At 45.8% G+C, this 22,351-nt stretch overlaps 1 protein-coding gene across 12 annotated transcripts in view; it reads left to right on the forward strand.

The window, feature by feature from the left end:
* IKZF1 (IKAROS family zinc finger 1) overlaps positions 1-22,351 on the forward strand; it is a 99,484-nt gene that overhangs the window by 67,035 nt on the left and 10,098 nt on the right. For 5 of the 12 annotated variants that reach the window (XM_035253388.3, XM_035253389.3, XM_078342435.1 and 2 more), the window contains 4 exons: positions 3,886-4,146; positions 9,796-9,963; positions 15,180-15,305; positions 19,550-19,684. In XM_035253388.3, coding sequence (XP_035109279.1) covers positions 3,886-4,146; positions 9,796-9,963; positions 15,180-15,305; positions 19,550-19,684 — 690 coding nt within the window. The remainder of the gene's footprint in view (positions 1-3,885; positions 4,147-9,795; positions 9,964-15,179; positions 15,306-19,549; positions 19,685-22,351) is intronic. The other 7 variants (XM_017975181.4, XM_017975184.4, XM_035253390.3 and 4 more) reach the window with 4 other exon arrangements.

Genomic DNA, 22,351 nt, shown 5'->3' on the forward strand with positions numbered 1-22,351 from the left:
AGAGTGCTGCTTTCAGCCACCATTTGTCCAATGAGTGACTCATCTCCAGGCTTCTGGCTTTGAGGACATCCGTGATATCTAAGGCAGCATCCATCGTGGGCTTTCCCCATGCTTCTGCTTCCTTCCTGACACATAGCTTTGCCTCCTCATGCAAGCAGCCTGCTATAGCAGAACTGGTGCTCCTGATGCCAGAAACCCAAAGCTTGTGTCCAAAGCTTCCCTGCTGTTCTGCTCCCTTCCTGCAAGTGCCCACACATTCATCAAGAGCACACGCCATAGAGCATGCCAAAGAATCCCAGAAATACTCGTTCTTAATAATCCAGAAGAACAGTTGATGGCTTCTGGCAAGTTCTAGTAGGCCATATGTGCCCATGGGAAAGCAAGAGTCAATTCTCTGAAATTGGTTGCCTCTACATTTATGAAGTCAAGCTGCGTAGGGGAACATTCCAGGGGGATTATCCCAATGCCCATTCTTCTGCGTGCCGTCCTTTCTCTAGCCTCTGAAGCACTCAGCCTACACCTTCACTATGGCCCTTGTCTTAGCGCCTGTATTTGTAAAACTTGCCACTACAATCTGAATTTGCTCCATTGTGTTCTAATCTCATTTTTTAAACAAGATAAATGATTAAAAATATATATTTCTTTGAGACAGAGTCTGGCTCTGTCACCCAGGTTGGAGTGCAGTGGCACAATCTTGGCTCACTGCAATCTTCACCTCCTTGAAGCAATTCTCCTGCCTCAGCCTTCTGAGTAGCTGAGATTACAGGCATGCCACCATGCCTGGCTCATTTTTTATTTTTAGTAGGAATGGGGGTTTCACCATGTTGGTCAGGCTGGTCTTGAACTGCTGACCTCGTGACCCACCTGCCTTGGCCTCCCAAAGTGCTGGGATTACAGGCGTGAGCCACCACACCCAGTCCTAAAATTAATCTTAGATTAAGGAGTACACAGATCTTTGCAGCCTCATTGTGTTTCCAGAGCAGGCTAGTGTAGACACTGGTGAGCAAGGAGGGCCTAGAGAATTAGGTTCCTCCCAAAAAGATGCACAGCCCCTACCTGAGAGTACCGATTCCAGAGAACTCAATGGTCATTAAGAACCATTGCCTCTACAGCCAACCAGCCTCACCTGCCTGCCTGTCTCCTTTGTTTTCCAAGAATCTCATCCCTGGCAGTGGGGAGAGGATAGCAGGAGGCTGCTCAGATGCTCTGAGGCTCTGATCCTCAGAATCTGAAGGGGAGAGCATTTGGAGAATCCCCACTGCTGGATTTCTCAGGATGATCCTGCATAATGCCAGGATCTGTTGGAGGAGACAGGCATCTCTGTTCAGCCTCCGTAGCATCCTCACTTCAGCGCTCTCCAAGTCCACCATGTCCCAGTTAATTCATTTGATGTCCTTATTCATCTGTAAGTCATTTCCCTAAAGAGCTAATGGGAAAATACTAGAGTACAGTCAGCCCACCATAGCCATAGGTCCAGCCTCTGCAGATTCAACTCACCATGGCTTGAAAAAACAGTATTCGAGAGACACAGAACCTGTGGGTACGGACAGCTGATTTTTCGTAACCATAGGTTCTCTAGCACCAATTTAGGGACTTGCGCATCCATGGACCTTCAGAAGCTTCAGAACCGATGCACTGCAGTTACCAAGGGATGGCTGTATAAGGGTTAGGAATTTGGGTGTTGGAGCCAGGCTACCTGCAGTTACCTTCCAGCTCTGCCCCTTGCTAGCTATGTGACCTTAGCAAGTTGTTCAGTCTCTCTGTGCCTTGGCTTCTTCAACTGTAAAAGGGGATAATGATAGCACTGCCCTTAGGGAGTTGTTGTGAAGGTTAAATAGCAGAGTGCAATGAACGTGCTGTGTGCTTGCTGTGTGCCCAGCACGTGGTGTTGGGGTTAGGTAGAACACTGTACGGGAACCACTGGGGGTGAGCTTCCACCTGCCATGCCCCAGCCCCTGTTGTCAGCTGACTTCTCATCTGTCAGCCCTGTTAGGCTGGTGCTATAATAATTCCCATTTTCATGGATGAGGAAATCAAGGCACAGAGAAGTTACATGACTTGCCTAAGATCTCAGCGTTTCTAAATAGTGCAGCTAAGACTCCAGACCAGGTGTTTTTATTTCAGTGTCTGGATTGTAGTTCTCTAAATCAAGAGGAACTCACCGAATAAAATAAGCTGGGAGTGTTATTAACTAAGTTAGTTATTTAAAACAATTGCTCTCAGTCCCCAGTGTGCCTTAGAATCTTCTGGAGTGTTCATTAAAACAGACTGCTGGGCCCACAGCCGAGCTCCCAAGCCAGCAGCTCTGGGGTAAGCCTGGGAGTCTGTGTTTCTAGCAAGTTCTCAGGCGATGGTGATGCTGCTTCTCCAGGGACCAAACTCAGAGAACCGTTGATTGAAAATGTTCATCTAAAATTATGTAGTTTAGGCTGAGCACAGTGGCTCATACCTGTAATCCCAACACTTTGGGAGACGAAGACAGGTAGATCACCGAGCTCAGGAGTTTGAGACCAGCCTGGGCAACATGGCAACACCCATCTCTACAAAAAAATACCAAAAAAAAAAATTGGCCAGATATGGTGTTACACAACTTTAGTCACAGCTACTAAGGAGGTTGAGGTGGGAGGATGACTCTATCCTGGGAGACAGAGGCTGCAGTGAACCGTGCCACTGCACTCCAGCCTGGGTGACAGAGGAAGACCCTGTCTCAAAAATACATATATATGTGTTTAGTCTTGATTTTCATCTGTCTTATTGATCATTTTACTTAGCAGAATTTACCTACCTACTCTTACTAGTCTGTAACAATGGTTATTAAAATGATGGCTTTCAGTGTAACTACAAATTCTCTTAGTCATTACAGTGTTGGATTCACCAGTGTATCATCAGTCAGTTTTCTGAAGTGTGCAAATGAAATATCTCCTATCTTTTTTAGGAAGGAAAATATTTGAATGACATAATTACCCTAACACGTGTAACTTAAAGGAAACAGTAATGCAGAGTCAGTAGTGGTCATTATATTCAAGACACAAAAAGTTCACCTCCCACCCGCACCCCACACAAGCTTCTTTCTCTTTGGAAAAAACACTCTTCCAGATATCTACATTCATAAACTATCCCAACTAACCCTTCAGCAAGTAGAAGTGGTGGAAAAATGACACCGTTCCTTTAGAACACAGGGTTCATTTGCGTTATTTAAGATAAACAGGAATTCAAATAGTCATGTACCAAAGAAACAGAAACATCTTCCAGAAATCCAAAAGGGAAATGTGGTCAGAACTCTGAGCATTTTTGTGTTTACCGAGTTTTGTCCCAAGGTTTATTAATGTTTACCTGGCACAAGGAAAGGTAGCCTCACAAGTAACAGAAAACAGACGTTTTCAGACTTGATAACCACTTACTAGGTATTTTGCCAAACAAGTTCACACATCTTAGAGAGTTGGATTGTGTGACCCAGTACCCCCCTTCTAGGGCAAGGTGCCCATCCGGTGGGTTGGGTGGAGGAGTTGGCCTCAGACCACTCCTGAGGTTCCATGAGGCTGCGGATTGGTGGCGTGAACCTGCTTAAAGTGAAGGCCCAACTCTAAAGTGGGAACTATGTAAACAGCTTTCTAGCACGTTTTCAGACACTCGCCACTGGAGCCTATGGAGAGGGCTAGCAGATCCCCCTGTAACCCCAGGGGCATCCCAAGGCCCGCCACCAAAGCTTTCTCAAGGCTGAATGCACGGGGAGCTCAGGCTGCTCTCCCCTTGGATTTGCCAAGAATTTCTGTTAGTGGCTCTCCACGCCTATTTGACTGTCTTTTTGCTGCTGTGTTGTTTTGCTGCATCTTTTTTTTTTTTTTTGCAATGACACTGAGTGGCCTCCTGTATTGTTTCTTTCAGCCAGTAATGTTAAAGTAGAGACTCAGAGTGATGAAGAGAATGGGCGTGCCTGTGAAATGAATGGGGAAGAATGTGCGGAGGATTTACGAATGCTTGATGCCTCGGGAGAGAAAATGAATGGCTCCCACAGGGACCAAGGCAGCTCGGCTTTGTCAGGAGTTGGAGGCATTCGACTTCCTAACGGAAAACTAAAGTGTGATATCTGTGGGATCATTTGCATCGGGCCCAATGTGCTCATGGTTCACAAAAGAAGCCACACTGGTAAGGCCTGGCTCAGTTTTTCCTTTAGTGGCCTGAGAGGGTCCATGGGGTTTGAAGGAGGAAAGCATCCTGTCTTCCTTGAGTGTTCTGAGCATGTTTCAATTGACTGGTATCTCAGTTGTTGCAAGCAATTGGTGCCAAGTGGTCCTGAGTCAGAGTTCTTACCTGGTACAGCCTTGGAAAGAACTTCTCAACATGTACCAATTCCACGCTCTAAAAAAAACAAGGGAAAAGTGAACAGTATCACCTGAGAGGCCTGATGAGGGCCTGTTATATTAACACGTACTAAGTAGTCTCAGCTGAGCCCTCAGGGTACATGTGCAAAGTGATCACCCTCCACAAAACAAAACAAAAATCCTGATACACCAAAACTTACTCCTCAAAATTTCCACTGAGAAAAATGTGTGTTTTATTTGTATTCAGACTAACAGGGATTGATTTTTAGAAACAATACTGAATGATGGAATAGTAGAAAAATCAAGATTTCAGAAAGACTTCAGATGTGCTTTCAGATGGCTTGCCCTCCAACAGGGGAGACTTTGAATCAGATGCTTTTATGGCCACTGGTTATCAGCTCAAATTCCTGAAGAACTCCCAAATCCCCTGTCTTGCTGAAAGGTTTACTGGAGGTATAAGAGAATGTCATGTTCTGTGTCCAGAAAGGAAGGAACATGGGCACCCTAGTGTCAGCAAGGTGTGCCCAGGCTCGCAGGATGCCCCCTCACCAGGGGTGTGGGAAGTATGGCAAGCCCGTGCTGGCCGTGCTCTGACAGTCCACGTGTCTCTAATAGTCGGTCACGTTGATGGAGCTGTCACAGAACTGTCCAGTCACTGCCACTCATGAGGCTGAAGTCTTAGAAGTAAAATATGAATGGCACACACTTATTTAACTGCAGGCAGGAGGTTTCTTATGAATTGAACAGAAACGTTTCTTCACGTGGGAAGCTGTTCTAAAGTTGGGTAAAACACAATAGATCCACCACCTCTCGCAGTCACTGAAAGCTGGAAGATGAAACACAGAGACCCTGAGCCATCACTGCCTCTGAGCTGGCATCATCAGGTCATCATAAAGCTAGCGTCTGCCACTGCAAAAGAGGAAGACACTAGTTGAAAGTCCTGTTTTAAAGGCCTAGCAGATTCTGTTAAGATACTTCAGGAAAGTGATGGAGATGACTTGAAATCAGACCCTTGTGTGCTGCTTCCGTGGGACCAAACAAAAATATGTTTATCAAAAATTAAGCAGGAATTCAGAAAATTTCATGAGCCAGAAAGCCGTTTTATCAAGAAATGCAGATATCTGTGGGGTGGTAATTTTTACATTTGAATCAGGGCAGTTTCCAAAATGATTTATTCCATTTGTAGTATACCTGGAAACCTAAAAATAAGTTGATATCAATAGATACCCATCTTCAATAAAAATTCAACTTCTAGAATTAAGCAAACTTTGCTTTTTCGAATGGTCTCTAACCTCAAATCATCCAGTGAAATAGACACATCACACTCAGCCCTAAGTGAAGCAAGTGTGCAAGAGGGTGGTCCCAGCCTCACCTTTGTAATGAGGTGGAAATTAACGTGAAGATAGGCTCCCCTGTGACAGACACTTAACAGGGTACTCCAGGACCCATGGTAATCCATCCCTGATGAGGAATAGACCTCACAAATGAATTACTTTCCTGTTAATTCATGTAAAGCCTGACTGTACAGTGAAAATTTCTCTTAAATAAATATTTGATACGTGACTCAAATTCTGGCATACTAAATTGCCAAAATATAATGACTGCCTGCCTTGATAAAAAGAATAATTACATTTAATGAATAAGCCTGCCAAGTACAGATATGCCGGGTGGCACCTGCTGTTTGCTGCTCACTTCTCCCAACAAATAGTGGCTAGGTGCCACCTGCACACCAATAAACTGAGTTTTTCACTTACAGAACAAATAACTTTCAGAAGTCAATTTTATAGTTTCTGCCTTGCCCTTTATTAAAGAAATAAACGCACTTGAAGCAATGAACTCATGAATTATCTTCATCATGCATTTCCACTTGCCTAAATATAGAGGGTCCCAGGTAGATACAGAAATACTTGGTTTGACCAAACGTAGTTTGAATAACTAGACATGCTAGAAAGGTTTTCATTTTCCTGGGATCTGAGAGGAATATCTTAGAAAAGAAGTGGTTTCTCCATCCTTTATGCTTAAAATATTTCGAGAGCAATGCTTCTCAAACTTGAAAGAGCGTGTAAATCACTTGAGGTCTTGTGAACAATCAGCTCTGCTTCAGACTGGGGAGAGGCAGGAGAACAGGCATTCCTAACAGCCTCCCAAGGTGTGGAGCGCTGAGCCTCCTCAGGCAGCCCGGCAGTGCAGCTGAGCAGTGACACTAGCAGGGCCGTTCAGTGGGCTCTCCATCTGGGGCTTAGGTGTGACGTGAATCCCCACAGGACAGGCTGGGACTTGCACTGTGACCAGTGTTCCTCCTTTTGCCCATGGCTGAGTCAGCTTCCCAGTCCCTTCTGGGATACACTGAGGGGATTCAGGGGGCAGTCTTGCCTCGGCCCGTATCCCCATGTTGGTGAAGTACCTCTGGTGCCATTTTCTAATCAGCTCATCGACACCAGCACGTCACTTCCCCTGTTGTGCAGTTTCATATTTTTGACTCGGGTGTAATGGCCTTCCCCACCAGCATCTCAGGGCTAGTGTGAGAACCAGCGGGGAGAGAGGCAAGAAGGAAGCAGGAAGTGCAGAGTGCAAATACACTGCTTTATTATTCTAAATGAGGGGCTTTTCAGTAATAAAGACCAAGAAGAGAATCTGTGCCTACTTACTTCCCATCTGTAAGATAAAAAGGTGCAGTCCCCAAGCTTCCTAAACACAGCACTCTAGTGGCACTGCTCTTCCTAGGTATGGTTACAGTAGACCTACATCAGTTCTTGCAGTTCAAACATATTTTTTTCACTTTCTTCTGGTATGCCCTCAAATTCTATGATGTAGGCATCCATGAAGACTTCCGTTTTTACCCAGCGAAGTTATTAGAGGAGGCTCAAACATTCTTATAGAGGGTTCCTAAAATGGGAGATCTGTGGAGTCACTGGGATTCAAAAATAAATTTCAAATTCATGACATCAAAGTCCTCATCCCAATGAAATAAAAGTAAATAAAACCTTCAAGAAACTCGACCTACTCAGCTGCAATAGCTATTGACTTTCAGAAGACAAATGATGGCCCTCAGCCATACAAGAACACACAGGGCGTGGGCTGTTCTTGTGCCTCAGCTCCATGGACGCGTCTTCTTAGCTGCAGACCCCCCTAAAGAAAACTGCTCGAGTAGAGTGCTCTGTCTTGTCACTTTTGGGAATGCTCTCCTAAGACCCCATGCCTTGTGCTATGTGTTCCTGCCAGCATAGGCACTCCGAAGCAAAAAAGGTTTCCAGTGAAATTTGTTTGCAGGCACAGCAGGATCCAAGTGAAATCATGCCTGCCTGCCCTGCTCTGCTCTGCAGAAAGGCAGTGTGTCTGTGGCAATCTGCCCTTTCTGTCTGTGATGGACAGAGACGTTGGCTCTGCCTCCTGTTTTCCCTGAAGACCCCCAGATTTGGGGAGAGACACTGGACTCCAGCACCTTCCCAGCACGGGAGGAGGTCTTTCCCAGGTGTAAGTGCAGGGCTGGAGTCACAAACACTGTTGTGTCACCAGGATTTTGCCACATTCTTATTGCGAGCATTTCTGTGACGTGAGCTTTCTTCGGGGGGCCACCCTGTCCAAATGAGAGCTGTAGTTGGGGGCGTGTCCATCTCACATTGCCTGGGTCTTCCTGCACCAGCTCACTCTACTTCTCCTTTTATATCCACTTGGAGCTAAATGCACACATCTATGCTCAAGTGCAAGGAAAGCCCAGAAGTGCTCCTAATAGATCATTAAATGATGTCTCTCCAGTGGAAACACTCATGGGCTACCTGGCTGCTAGCTCTTGTAGTCTCTTCATCCAGTATTGATTTACGTGTACGGGTTTGTAACTCAGGGAGTATATTTAGTTCGTTACTTAGTTTCACCATCACCTTCCAACCTGCTTACATTTAACCTCCTCTCTGCTTAGCCAAGACCAATTTCTATAGGGATTTGCAGAAATACTAGATACCTCTGGGTTAATATCAGGACCCCTCCAATTGGCCTGTAATTGAATATCACTGTAAATTAGTTTCAGCTTTTATAGTAGTGCATCTAACCTGCCAGCTTAAAAAAAGTGATGATAATCATGAAATTCAAGTGTCAATATACACTTTTAAATTTAATCTGGTGTGGATGTTAATAGTGCCAGATATGCTTCTGTATGATCATTTTTGAGAAGTGCTGTCTTCTTTACCATAATCACATTAATCAGTCGGGGAAATGGTTCAATCGACATTTTAATACATTGTCTTTTCCTGAGAAAAAAGTGACTCCAGGAAATATGTTGATATGGTATCTCAACAGCAGGCATTGTGGTCACACAGCATTCTTCCTCTAAATAAAGCATTTGTTTTTCAAGAGTTTCATGTTTACTTAAACATGACAAATGTATCACTCTTCAAAGTGAGAGTTAAATGAAATGTTCCCTGATTTGGATTCTAAGACCTGTGACTACTCAGTAGGACAACAGCGTATTTCTTTTTCTCAGATACCTGTTTATTCCTTTGTCAGCTCCAGAATGGAGACACATGTGCTGTCACACAGAGCAGAGGGTCAGGAGTTTTCTTAGTCACAAATGCAACAGTATCACCCCTGAAAGAATTCCTTCATAACAACTAAATTGTGTCTCTTAGAATACCTCTACTTATAATTTGTCTTCTATGGAGATAGAGAAATAATAGCTTAAATGTTTTAGGATTTGTAAAGAAAGAAAAAGCCAGAAATCTCAATGCAACTCTGACTTGTATTCCCTGACATAGGGAGGTTTGGGACTTTTCTTTGGAAGACGGGGGGCTTCCTTCACAGTTTCTTAACTTCTCATTTTATTCAATCTTTCTCCATCTCTCTCTCTCTTTCTCTCATCCTCACGCTCTCTGTCTGTCTCTCTCCTGATTTGCCTGCTTAGGGACAGACAGGTAATGGAGAAGAAATTGAAAGGGAAAATACAGGGAAAATGTAAATGAAAAGAAGTTATTATAACTGTTATAATGAAGTGCCTTTCATTTAAATATAAGAATGTAACGCTGAAATGAACTTGTGATCCTGAAATGCATTTTTAATGAGTTTCCTTTTTATTTTGCTGCTTCAGTGGCATATTTTAAAGACCCTTTGAAAAAAGCCACATTAAAAACCCCACCAAATGCCACAACACGCAAAATTGGATATTGGTTTATTCCAAAACTGCTGATCAGGAAGAGTGGCTCTTCATCACAAAATGTTGCAGTCACTTTATTTAAATGAGTTTGAATTTGCATTGTGATGTGCCATTCTGATTTAGGGAAAAAAAATTAGATTTTCAGATCAAATTGACCCAGCCAGTGAAGCGTTAAGGAGCTGGCAGGTTTAGTCTGAAAGCCTCATGTTCTATCAAACCTGCAGCCGGTGGAAGTCACCAAGCCCCCGTGGGAAACAACTTTCCCATAGCGTTGTCCTCGTGTCCCCACGCTGAGTTTAGTTCTCACCAGCTCTCCTCTCTCCGTCCCAGGAGAACGGCCCTTCCAGTGCAATCAGTGTGGGGCCTCCTTCACCCAGAAGGGCAACCTGCTGCGGCACATCAAGCTGCATTCCGGGGAGAAGCCCTTCAAATGCCACCTCTGCAACTACGCCTGCCGCCGGAGGGACGCCCTCACTGGCCACTTGAGGACACACTCTGGTAGGTCCCCTGGATGCAGTCCGGGGCTGTCTGGGTGTCTGGGGCTCCTCTGCTCTGCCCTCGAGGGTCCCAGATTGCATCCTGGCTGGCTAACCCTGAGGCCCTCCCAGCTTGCAGACCTGCATCAGGTGTGGGCTGACGCTTCCTTGACATTGCCCCCCCGCCATATTCTACTTTCCCCATCGCACCAGGGGGATTGGGCGCTGGGACCCCCATGTACAAACACGCACACACACACACGCACACGCGCGCACACACACACACACGCGCGCACACACACACGCACACACACACACGCGCGTGCGCACACACACACACGTGCGCGCGCACACACACACGTCTCACCTTAGGTAGCGTCACACGCGCACGCACACACACACGTCTCACCTTAGGTAGCGTCACACGCGCACACACACACACGCACACACACACATGCGCGCACACACACACACACGTCTCACCTTAGGTAGCGTGTTTCAGACACACACACACGCGCACACACACACACACGCGCACACGCACACACACACGCGCGCACACACACACACGCACACACACGTCTCACCTTAGGTAGCGTCACACGCGCACACACACACACGCACACACACGCACACACACACACGCACACACACACGCGCGCACACACACACACGTCTCACCTTAGGTAGCGTGTTTCAGACACACACACACGCACACACACAGGCGCACACACACGCGCGCACACACACACACACGCACACACACACGCACACACACGTCCCACCTTAGGTAGCGTCACACGCGCACACACACACACGCACACACACACGCGCACACACACACGCGCGCGCGCACACACACGCACACACACGCGCGTGCGCACACACACACACGCACACACACGTCTCACCTTAGGTAGCATCACACACGCACACACACACACGCACACACACACACGCACACGCACGCACACACACACACACACGTCTCACCTTAGGTAGCGTGTTTCACAACAGGCCTCCTCCTCCCATATGCCAGGCTAGTGGGGTTTCCATGAAGAATTGTGCAGGAAATGTTTTCACCACAGGTACTGCTAAGAGCAAAACGTTTCCAAGTACAATTTGTTATGTTGGTTAAGTCGCACTTCGGAGTGTTTTACACAGGTATAATGGGATAGCTATTTTGCAGAACCGGTAGACAAGGGTGATTTAGGGCACACCCACGCAGACTGAGCCCAGTGTAGCTCTGACACCAAAAAACAGCCAAGGCCACAGTTGCAGAGGCCAGTCTGGGGCTGTTACCAGATTTTAGACAGCAGCCTTTCTCTTTGAATTAGGCAGATAAAGTACAACCCAAATAATCGGGAGTCTTGGCGAGATCATCAGAGGCATAAATGCTCCATCATTCTCAAAACACTCCTGTCCTGTGAAGCCCAAATCCACTAAAGTTTGGTTAGATCCCCTTCCTCTGCCTCCTGAGAAATAGTCCGGGTGTTTCATTATCCAGCAGCCCCATAATTCCACAGAGCAGAGGAAAAGCGGGCTCTTGGCTAGTCTGTCACAGATCATGTTTGCCCGAGTGTGGTCTACACAACATGACGCCCACAGGTCTCCTTCATACGGTCCAGTTGCGGATATTTGCTGTAGTACACTGCATGGGGCTTGTGGGTGGGATGTTGATGGCCTTTGTCCTTCCCCTTGAAGAGCCTCCTGCCCCAGCCAGCCACCAGCCAGGGCGCTTCTCCAAGCAGTAGTCTCTCTAAGCAGGTGCCCTGGGGAATGGCGATGCTTCAGACCAGCTGCTCCTCACCCTCCCTGGATGGCAGGATAAGGAGGAGCCTCCCTCAGGGAGGCAGGGACATGTGCTCTTTGTGAAGGGTCTGCAGCAGCCCAGGCCATCTCTTCCCAAATGTGACATGTGGATTTGATGGTTGGGGGTTTTAGAGGCTGCTCATTACGTCCATCTCTTTATCACACATTTACTGAGCACTCTGGGGTGACCATTCTGCACGGGAGACCTCAGGTGCACATAAGGAAAGCACCAATGTGTTATAGGAGGCATGACATTGAATCCGAGGGGACGGAGGGAGCATAAGGAATGGGACAGTGGGTCCTGCGGTGAAAAGTCAGGAAAGACTTCCCATAGAAGGGAGGGACTTCTGAAGTACATGCTGGAAGGCGAGCATCTGAAGTTTGCTTTAGAGAAGTTCTAAACCAATGTGTGAGTTAGCAGTAATCCCAGAAAGGAGTGTGGCCCCCATATTGGCAAGAATTCAGTCTCTCTCCTGGCGGGTGGTCCCTGCAGTAGTCCACCCAGTTGACTGCAGACAAAAAGGAGAGGAGTCGCAGGGACCAGTGCACTTCCTCCTCTCCATAGTGACCTCCTTCCTGGTGGTGCACATGGAGAAGGATCCCCACATGCTCTCGATCAGAAAATTGTGAGGATTTGGGTGATATGACTTCCTAAAAACTTCCAAGAAAGTGGCTATACCATGAGGAGTTGCTTCTCCCAGAGGGCAGGTGGGTCAGCAGGGGAGTTATGAAGTGGGACAGTTGCCTTCTTACAGGGGGCAGGGAGAACAGGTGGCTCCCCTGAGATGGGAAGACAGTAGCATGACAGTGAGCATCTTTAGATGTTCACCTAGGCGATGAGCATGGATGGTGGTTCCACCTGGAGCCAAAAGTGGTGCCTGGGGTTGACGAGCAATGGGCCTCAGCTGAGAGGACTGTGCAGTCTCTGTGCCGTGCTAACACGTGATCTAGGAAGAAGCCTCACAGCTGTCGTTTCTAAGGGGTCATGGAGACAGACAGAATTGGCAGCAATATTATCTTAGGTTAGTGGGAAGCTACACTTCCCGTGTCAGTGGAAAACACAAACATTTTTAGGTTGACACCAACGCTAGGTCATCAACATTCCCAGATTACTCTGATTGCAGTGGAATCTCTCATCTACATCAGTCCTTAAAAGGAGAGCTGCTCTCTTTCCTTTCCTGTGTGGAGTTAGGAATATCTAGTGGAGTGTTTTATCTTATTCTGGCTCCAGGCCTGTATGTTTCATTTCAGGCATGATGGTATCCTACTCTAAACACCGCAGATGACTTGAGTAATTATAGAACGTGGCAAACTCTGGACCGTGTATTTCTGTTCTGGTTTCACGGATGAGCAAGTGGAGAAAACCATCATGGGAGCGGGGCTGCTGGGGATCTGTCTGACCAAAAATGCTGTGGAGACACACACTGCTCTTGGGGAAAGAAGCAGTGATGATTGCTTCAAAATGATTTCACTGAAGTAAAATAAGGACTTCGGCCTTCGTCTGGCAAATTCAAATGTGGTCACACTCTACTCCATTGTGAAATGACCATTTCCCCGTCCCATTAAAAACCAAGATCAATATCACAGCTTTCCCTAGCAGCTGGTGGTGGCCTGAGGTCTTGTGGACCAGCATGTTAACAGAAATAGAGAATTCGTCTCATGCTGACAGCAGGAGGGGGCTGGGGGATTTGGAGGGTAGAGAAGAGAGCTCCCTTCCCACCTCATGGCTTCCTTTGAAAGTTACAAGCTTAGAACTTCCTTCCTACAGAATATTGGGCTATGCTTCAAGATACTCTTGATCTCAGTTGCTTATAGTGAACATGCGTCTTATGTTACAGAGTTAAAATCAATTTTTTTTTTTTTTTCAGAAAAATGGATATTCAGACACCATAGCATATATACCAGAAACAATTTGATCATGAAATTTACTGAAGTCACAGCTTTTTCAGGAAAGGACACTGAGTGGTTATCTATAGCCTATTAATTTCTAAAAGCAATACTCAATCAAATGTGCAATGTTTAGGCAATATTCTATATTGCAACATTATTTCTTGATGTTGGGGTACATCACTTTATATAAATAGAGATCCTTTTCATGCTCTATTAAATGGTCCAGAAGTCAAATTTTTGCTTCCATGTTGATCTTCTTACTGTGGCTTCTGTTCACCTAGGAAAGAGATTTAACCTGTATAAGCTTTGGCCAAACCACTTTACCAAACATTCCTATTTGGATGGTCTTAATTTTTATACAATACTTTGAAATATGTTCAATGAAACATGAGAAAGAAGTAGAAGATTCTGCTGTTAAGCTGGAAATTTATATTCCTTATAGAAGTGATTAAAGATACTTTATTCAGTTTATCTCTTAAGATGGTATCTACTGAAGTCCTTAAACTCGGGCATGATATGAATTCCTGGCTAGTCTTTCTTTTCCCTAAAATATAACTCAGTGAAATCCGGGAGGGACCAAAACTCATTATATAGAACTGCACTGCCCCATCCAGTACCTGCTACCTACATGTAGGATTTTTAATAAGTTTAAAATTAAACAAAATTAACCTTTCAGTCCCCAGTGGCACTAGCCACACTTTTTATGTCCAATAGCTCCATGTGGCTGGTGGCTACCATGTTGGACAGCACCAATGGAGAGCATTTCTATCATCAGTGTAAGTTCTGTTGGACAAGGCTAATCTGGAAGCTACACCATCCTAAAGCTCTTTGGCAAGAAAGCAGAGCTTTTCCATAAGCTCTGTTCATGAAAAATACATTTTGTGTTATCTATGTATATGTATATGAAAATATTACATCTACGCATACATGGGAAATACAAAATATTTTGTATTATAATGTAAGATACATTCATATTATGTAAGAAAGTATATTTTAAAAATAAAATGCTCATTTCATTCAGGCGTTTTTGTCCAGCATGGTTTCTTAGAGACCTCAAGTTATCCATTGTAGCACCTGGAACTGAATTCACTCTGGCTGCATTCAGCGTAGGCCCAGCATCATGGCAGATCCGGACCATGGCATAGACTGAAGTTACTCTGCAGACAATGTAGCCAACACACAGGCCTTCCTCACATCTGTGTCCAGCCACCGGCATCCACATTACAGCACAGCAGTGGCTCGTTTCTGCCAGTTAAAGGATAGGATTCAGTGACTGAGGAGGAGAGAATTTGGTAGTCAGTAAAGCAGACAAATTAAGACAGAACAAGAGTCTCATGAGTTCTTGGTACAATGAAAGAAACCTTGTGCACTAACATTTTTAAATTCAGTAATTTTGACCAAGTCCATAACACTTTTAGCTCTCAAGGGTAGAATTTTTTTTTAACTTTTTTTGGTAATAATTGTATTGCATGCATTCCCCTTACACGTAAGGCTGACATTTAATTGGGGTCTTGAACTCAATTGTGTTTTCTGCAGTTGGTAAACCTCACAAATGTGGATATTGTGGCCGAAGCTATAAACAGCGAAGCTCTTTAGAGGAACATAAAGAGCGCTGCCACAACTACTTGGAAAGCATGGGCCTTCCGGGCACACTGTACCCAGGTAAGCGCTGCTGCTTGGAGGCCAGCCTGGTCGGCTCTCCCCCCAGCACGGCGGGGAAGGAGGGCGCTCTGCAAGCAGCCTCAGGAGCAGAGCCACGGGCCTGCTTCCCGCCTGGGCTGGGAGGGAGGGCAGTTTTTGGCCAATAACATCACAGTTTCACCAGAAGCACACTGTGCTTCCCAGCTTTCTAGGTTCTCATCTGACCAGAGAGAGCTTGATTTTAAAACCCTTCCCGTTTCCAATCAGGAGAAATGAGGATAGCAGTGACCTTAAAAGTTTTGGGGTTGTTTCTTGGATGTTGGTGGTTTTAAAACAACAACAAAAAAAAACACCTCAAGTAGTGATCATTTCTTTGTAAACAGAATAAAATGCAAAATCTTGTTTTAAAACATTTTTTTTAAAAAGTTGATCAAATAAGAACTTCGAGGCTGTGATTTTAAGTGTCAGTTCAGACCGAGGGCATGGTATCCACGCCTGCCTGGAGTGTGAGGCTGAAGTTTGTTGGAAGCCCCCTGTAGTTGATAGTATTGAGGCTGTCAGAGGATGAGAGGGAAAGCGACTTCTTTTGTAGGAGCTGTGATGCTCTGAAGTGTGTTGCATAAGGAGATGGCACTGGGTTCCGACCCCAGAGGCTGTAGAGTAATTGATGTGGAGATCACTAAGGAAGGCTGGATTCACCCGGGGGAATGGCAATGTTATAAAAGGTTCCTTCCTAATTATTTAAGAGATAAGCAATTTATAAAGAGATCAAATAAAGTTAATCTCTTTCAAAACAGTATTCATCTAGCACTGCCCCTGGAAAAATCATCACTAGACTGTGAGGTCGAAATTCAACCAATGGTGGAGAATTTATTAAGCCTTATTCACCTTTCTGACTTTAACAAATGGTTCTAAAGGGAAAATTCACCAGAGTACCCTCAGATTATTAATGGCAGCTGAGAGCAGGAAGAAACAATGTTGAGAATGGCTAAAAATGGATTCTGGTTAGTCTCGGCATGGAGAGGCAGCATCTCATCTGGCCAGAGCTCTGCACCCAGATGCTGTCTCCTCTGCCAGTCAGCCAGGGACCTGGGGCTCACAGGAGATTCCTCTGGGCCTCAATTTTCTCACCGGTGAAATGGGAAGATACCATTAAATTATCATTTGGCTTCTTTCAAAATCTCAGGCCTGGAATGGAAAGGTATTGAGGGTGAGTGGAAGAGAAGAAAGTGGATATTAAAATAATAGTAATAGTAATTTAACAGTTATTTATGCACATGGCAAGACTGCATGACAGAAGACTAATGGATGAGGAGATGATTATGTTCCTTTGAAATAAAATGTCAACACTCAAATACCATTTTCTCTGTAAAAAATAAATGAATGGGTCTTGGAAGTAAGTGCTCCTAATGATGTAGTTTACATATTAATGCTTAATAAGCCATTTTATTTACTCAACGAATATTTACTGAGGACTTCTAATTGATAATAGCAAGCCCTGTTGAATACAGTAATCTGATATGCACATAGAATTGAAAAGACAAAGTGAACAAAAGAAACAGTATATTGTTTCTGTCTGTCTCCTCCACTGCATTCATTACTAGAGAAACAAGCTGCAGTGCGCAGCCAGCTGCGAGGGGCTGCTCTCAGAGCAGGAGAGGCAGCACTCATTTCACTGGGACCTGGGTTTGGGTTTTCTGTTTTTGAATGTGACTCAGAGCTCGTCACTTAAATGTGAGTGATAATTCATGCCTAGCCATCCTCATAGTAACGCTCTGAGAGAAACGTGAGGGAGTAGATCCGGGTGTGAGCAGGAGCGTAGACATGTGTCAGGTACTTACCTAAACATGGACGTTTCGGCCACTGACATACTGACATCTTCAAGCTAATCCTTCTCTGTTGGTCTCTTTGTCAGTAAGATTATGTCCCAGTATGTGTATTAAATATTACTCTGTGATGAGTGTCAATTTCACCCTAAGATGTTAATTTATTCACTTTGATTGTTAAGTTACTTGGACTACCACAGTGATGCCTCTACGTCCCCACACTCAGGAAGCATGAAAGCTTCTCTAGGAAGGAGCAGTGATCTGGTTTCAGTGTGGCAGCAGACAGAGCCAGGCCCGCACTTAATTACATTGAATTGTTTCTGTCTGGTGTGGCATCAAAAGGTGCAAAATGATTATACACCTTTTGACAGTCATCTTTGGTTTTTGCCTTTGCCAACACCTAACCCTGGTAGTTCCTGCTGGTTTAAGGAACTTGGAGCATTGAGGGGATCCATAAAAGGACTTTGACGGAAATCCTCCCGAACTACGCTTGGGGCTAGGAAGACAAGCAGGGGCTTGGTCATTCCAGCTGTGCTGAGCCTGGCTGGGTGGAACCTGTGCCTTCTGATGCATCTCTCCTCCTCTGTTCCCCTCTGAGAACCCCTCATCTCTGCTCAGATGGATGGGCGAGTAGTCTCTTTCCCCACCCCTAAAGCCCCATTAGATTGGGTGGTTTCAGTAAAATCAAAGCCTCTGCTAGTGATGTAGAAAAAGATGAATTTTTCTGAATATAATTTTCTTTAGTAAAAAGCTTTTGGGTCACCTGTTATAATTTCTCAATGTCTTTATAGAAAAAAATAAGTTTCTCTTGAGCCTCTGGTGCACAGAGTCACCGGCCTTTGGAGATGCATGTGTCTAAGGACAGGGTAGCCCATGACTCGGGAGCATCAGGCTCACTTGTTCCTTTCTGTAATCGACTCTGGGGGTGGAGGCTTTTGGGAAGCCCTGTGCCATGGTGCAGAGGAAGACCCCTGATTGCTGGGAGCCCTGGGCAGGCTGTGTGCGCGGCTTTGCAGAGAAGGATGGACATGTCAGAAAGCACATTAGCTTAATAGATGAAGTGTGTGACCAGTGGAATTGGATTTTATGGATTTATGTTTATCTTGCATATAAATCAGGATGTGAGCTATATATGTTTGCCATTTAATAAAACACACATATTTCAAATGTTAAAAAATATACCAGCTACAATAGCTGATTTGAAGTATGTGTTTTCAAAGTCACATTTGTAATAGCAATGAAAACATAAAATACTTAGAAATGAAGAAAATCAGCAAACCATACTGAGGCAAGAAAGAAAATGTGGGAGGTTGGAGAGGTGGAGCGGGCTGGATGCTGTCCATGGGCCCCTGCCCAAATTACAGCATCACTTCAACATAAAACTGGCCTGTATATCTTACCGGAATCTGGTAATCATGTATCCTAAAGTATCTGGATATATACATGAGATAATTGGCAAAGTTCTAAGTGAAGAGTAATGTCAAGTGATGTATGAAAATGTGGCTAAAAATGGATGGAACTCTTTGAAGAATAGGCAGACAAATCAGTAATAGAGATGGATAAACCTACCGAAGACCCCGTGATAAATCAGCGTGAAATACCTGAGGCAGGAGGAAGCATAAGGCAGGAACAGTATAGGAAGAATTGATCAGGCATTTAAGGTAGTCAGTTTACATTATCAGCTCCTTACACACGGGGATAAATTGCAGGTAAATGAGTTATATTTTTAGAACTCCAACTGCAATAACTAGATGTAAAGATAGATGCTGCTACACAGGATACAAAGTTGTACCTTCAATTATGCAAAGAGATGACATAGAACAATTGAGAATGACTAGAAATGGGCCACACATCAACATTCACCTCCGTGATTTCTGAATTCTCTACAATAGTCAGGGGGGCTTTGGGTTTCAGGAGTTTGCCGTGTGTTCAGAGATAAGGGGTTCTGGTTTTTTCTCCACATTGCCCAGATCTGTTGCGGGACTTTGGGGGCCACTTTTTTGTATCTCAGTTCATTGTGCTGGTCCGTGAAGTCAGACGTTAGGTCAGACAGTTCTTTGCATCTCACGGGGCTACTGTTAGGACTGAGTGAGTAGTGGAGTATTTTGAAAGTTAAAAGGACTTGTCCAAGGGACATCGTTGCTTAATCCAGTCCAGCCCCTGGCGATGGTGGTGGTGCCTGTGCATTTGGACATAAAGGGGACAATGTGTGGTGAGCAGCTGTCGGAGGAAGAAGCCTTTGCAGGTGGCTGGTCGTTGGCATTGCTGGGGCTGCCTCTGCCTGTCTGGCAGTGTTGCTGGGAAGATTAGAATTAATCTCTAGGAAGGGCCTGGCTCTTGTAGGCACTTAACAGATGTCAGATTTCACATTGGACGTGACTGAACCCTTTAAACATAAGGCATTTCTAAACTGGCCTCTTTAACTGTCTTTGACTTTAGTCATTAAAGAAGAAACTAATCACAGTGAGATGGCAGAAGACCTGTGCAAGATAGGATCAGAGAGATCCCTCGTGCTGGACAGACTAGCAAGTAACGTCGCCAAGCGTAAGAGCTCTATGCCTCAGAAATTTCTTGGTAAGAGTTAAATGTTTGCTGTCTCTTTAAAAACAACTATGTGGGTGTTTTAGGTGCAAGTGGAAATGAGTTGAGCGTACAAGAAAGGGAAAAAAATGAGATATTTTTCAAAAGCAAAAATTGGTAAGCTATATCATTCCTTAAATATCTTAGAATTGTTTCCAGTAAGTGGCTTAGAAATAACAAATCTCCTGCCAGTTTTTCCTAGATGTGATTGTGTAGTGTCTGCGGCCTGCACTGTGATCTGCCTGTGGGCATCGCCCCTAAGGGGACGTTGGGCCACCGTGCACGGGGTGGAGAGTGTGGGCCTGGCTCAGCTGGGGACATTACACTGCAGGACACTCCAGGCCTAGCTGGCTTCTCTGAGCTTCAAATCCTCATTTTTCACATGAAGCTCTTAACGTTCCCCTTATGGGGACTCTGAAAGGTTCATGGGAGGAATTGTACAGTGACTGACCCCTGAGAAGTGTCTGCTGAAGACTGGGTTTAGCTAGGATTGCTGTTTTGCTTAATGCTTTGAGAGATAAAAAGGAAGAACAAGACCATGCTTCTCTCTAGGAGCATTGCCCAGAGCAGGTGATAGGCACACCAACACCACCATCCAGCCAGACGCCTCAGGGTCGGAGCCAGGGTCCGATGGAAAGGCGCGAGGTTTGGGGACTGGTGCAGAGTCAGTACAGAGCCACTGACACTCGCCAGCTCTGCTGCCTTGGTTCCATGCTTTAGCATGTCACGGGGTGATTGTGAACATCCCATGACTGCCAGGATGTGAGAACATTTGGAAACCCTCAGCGTGAAGGTTAACTCTGTCCAGGAAAGAGGACCAGTAAGCGCTTCATGAAGCTGAGATGAACCTTGGAAGAGGGATAGGGTTTCTGCACATTCTAGGTGTTGGAAGAATGGGGCAATCTAGGCAGATGGATAAAATCAGTGAGAAACCGGAATGCTGACCACGAGGGCTGGAGTGAGGGCCTGAGGACATGACGGAGGAGCAGGGAGTGTTCCCAGCTTAACTCAGGTCCCCATGGGGAGGCAGGAAAAGTGAAGCTGTCCCAGGCAGCTCTACTACAGTACGAATGGCTTCCGACACCAGGTAAGAGAGAGACCCTTCATTCAGTCAGCAGGAAAGAAGCACTGGTATATTTTTGATGAGCGCAATGGCTAGGACAGTAAAGACAGCAAGTACCAAAAATGACCGGAAAAGGGGAGGCGGCTGCAGCGGGCTTGGAAAGAGAGGCTTGTGAAGGGGAAGGGTTGGTGTCCGGAGGAACGTAGCAGTGAGGGGAGGGATTGGGTGAAGGAAACCGGGAGTCACACACACTCAAGTAAAGTAGTGTGCTCTTGATGGAAAGGATAGCACCAGGTTCTGGGAAAAGACGGGGTTCTGATTTTGACGTGTTGATTTTCAAGGACCTCTGGTACCTGTGACACATGGGGAAGTTGTGGTGGGAGAGAGGTGGGGCCAGAACAGGGGCTAGTGAGGCCAGGGGTCCCAGAGGGCACCTGTTGACCTGCAGGATGGCAGGAAGGGGGAAGGACAGAGGCAAGGCCACGTACTGGGCACCAGCCTCAGTTTCAAACAGGGCTCCTTTTTGACCTTTGGATTAAATAGTGGTTTGTCACAGGTTGGGGATCAAGAGGAGCAAGAGAGAGAAGGATTCAGTTTACAAAAGGAATGAAAGCCACTGGCTGAGGCAGTGAGGAGGTGTCCACATAGGCCTGAGCCTTTGGATCATGAAAACGAGGGAGATCCCACCTTCCTGAACAGAGCAGGAGTGACATCCTGTGCTGAGCATAAGCGGTGGGATTCCAACAGCAGTGGGCACAGGGCCCACAGGCTGCCCCCTGGGCAGCCAGCATCTACAGCACACTCAAGTAAAGTAGTGTGCTCTTGATGGAAAGGATAGCACCAGCATCTATGTGGAGGCCACCTGGGATGGACATAGTGACAGAGAGATGGGTGTTGACTGGGAGATGGGCAGAGATAAGGCAGTGAGTGTGTGCAAGGGGAATGAAGGGTTGCTGACCTGAGAAGCAGGGACGGCATCCTCTGTCAAGTGAGGAGCCTGCAGAATGCTTTGGTGAATGAACATTCACAGCCCCTTTTAGCTTTGGAGACTTGAAAACAAATGAGAAATTCATCTGTGAAACTACTGGAGCCACTCCCCAGCCCCGCCGCTGTGAGACCACAATGTGGGCGTTGGCTTGGCATGCTTCCATGTTGGTAGACGAACTAAGCAACACAGTGCTCTGACGGGGCAAAGCGAAGAGGAAAGAGTCCCAAGGGGACACAGTGGGCACAGTGGGCAAGGGTAGCAGAAGAGAAGTTAGGAGCACAAGACTCACAAGCAGCTGCACGATCTGTGGGTGATTGGCATTTCATTTGTAAAATAATGCCTCTTCCTGCCCTAAAATGCCTACCTTATCCCCACTTCAGCTTGATGAGATTTCCATCAGTCATTCCTAATGTGTCACAGCTTCTGCAGCCCTAAAATGAAAAGGCCAGTGAGTCTCTAAGGCCTTGCCCCACTTCTCAGGTGCCGAATTTAACCTTCATGTGAACTTGGAAAGAGAGTAGGAATGCAGCTGTTCTCATACAAGCTGGCCCAGTAGTGCTTCAGTTGAGAGCTCCATGCTTCAGAGTCAGCTCCAGGTAGGAGTGACTGG

The sequence above is a fragment of the Callithrix jacchus genome, chromosome 11 (genome assembly GCF_049354715.1).
Source record: "Callithrix jacchus isolate 240 chromosome 11, calJac240_pri, whole genome shotgun sequence".
In the NCBI taxonomy this organism is placed as follows: Eukaryota; Metazoa; Chordata; class Mammalia; order Primates; family Cebidae; genus Callithrix; species Callithrix jacchus.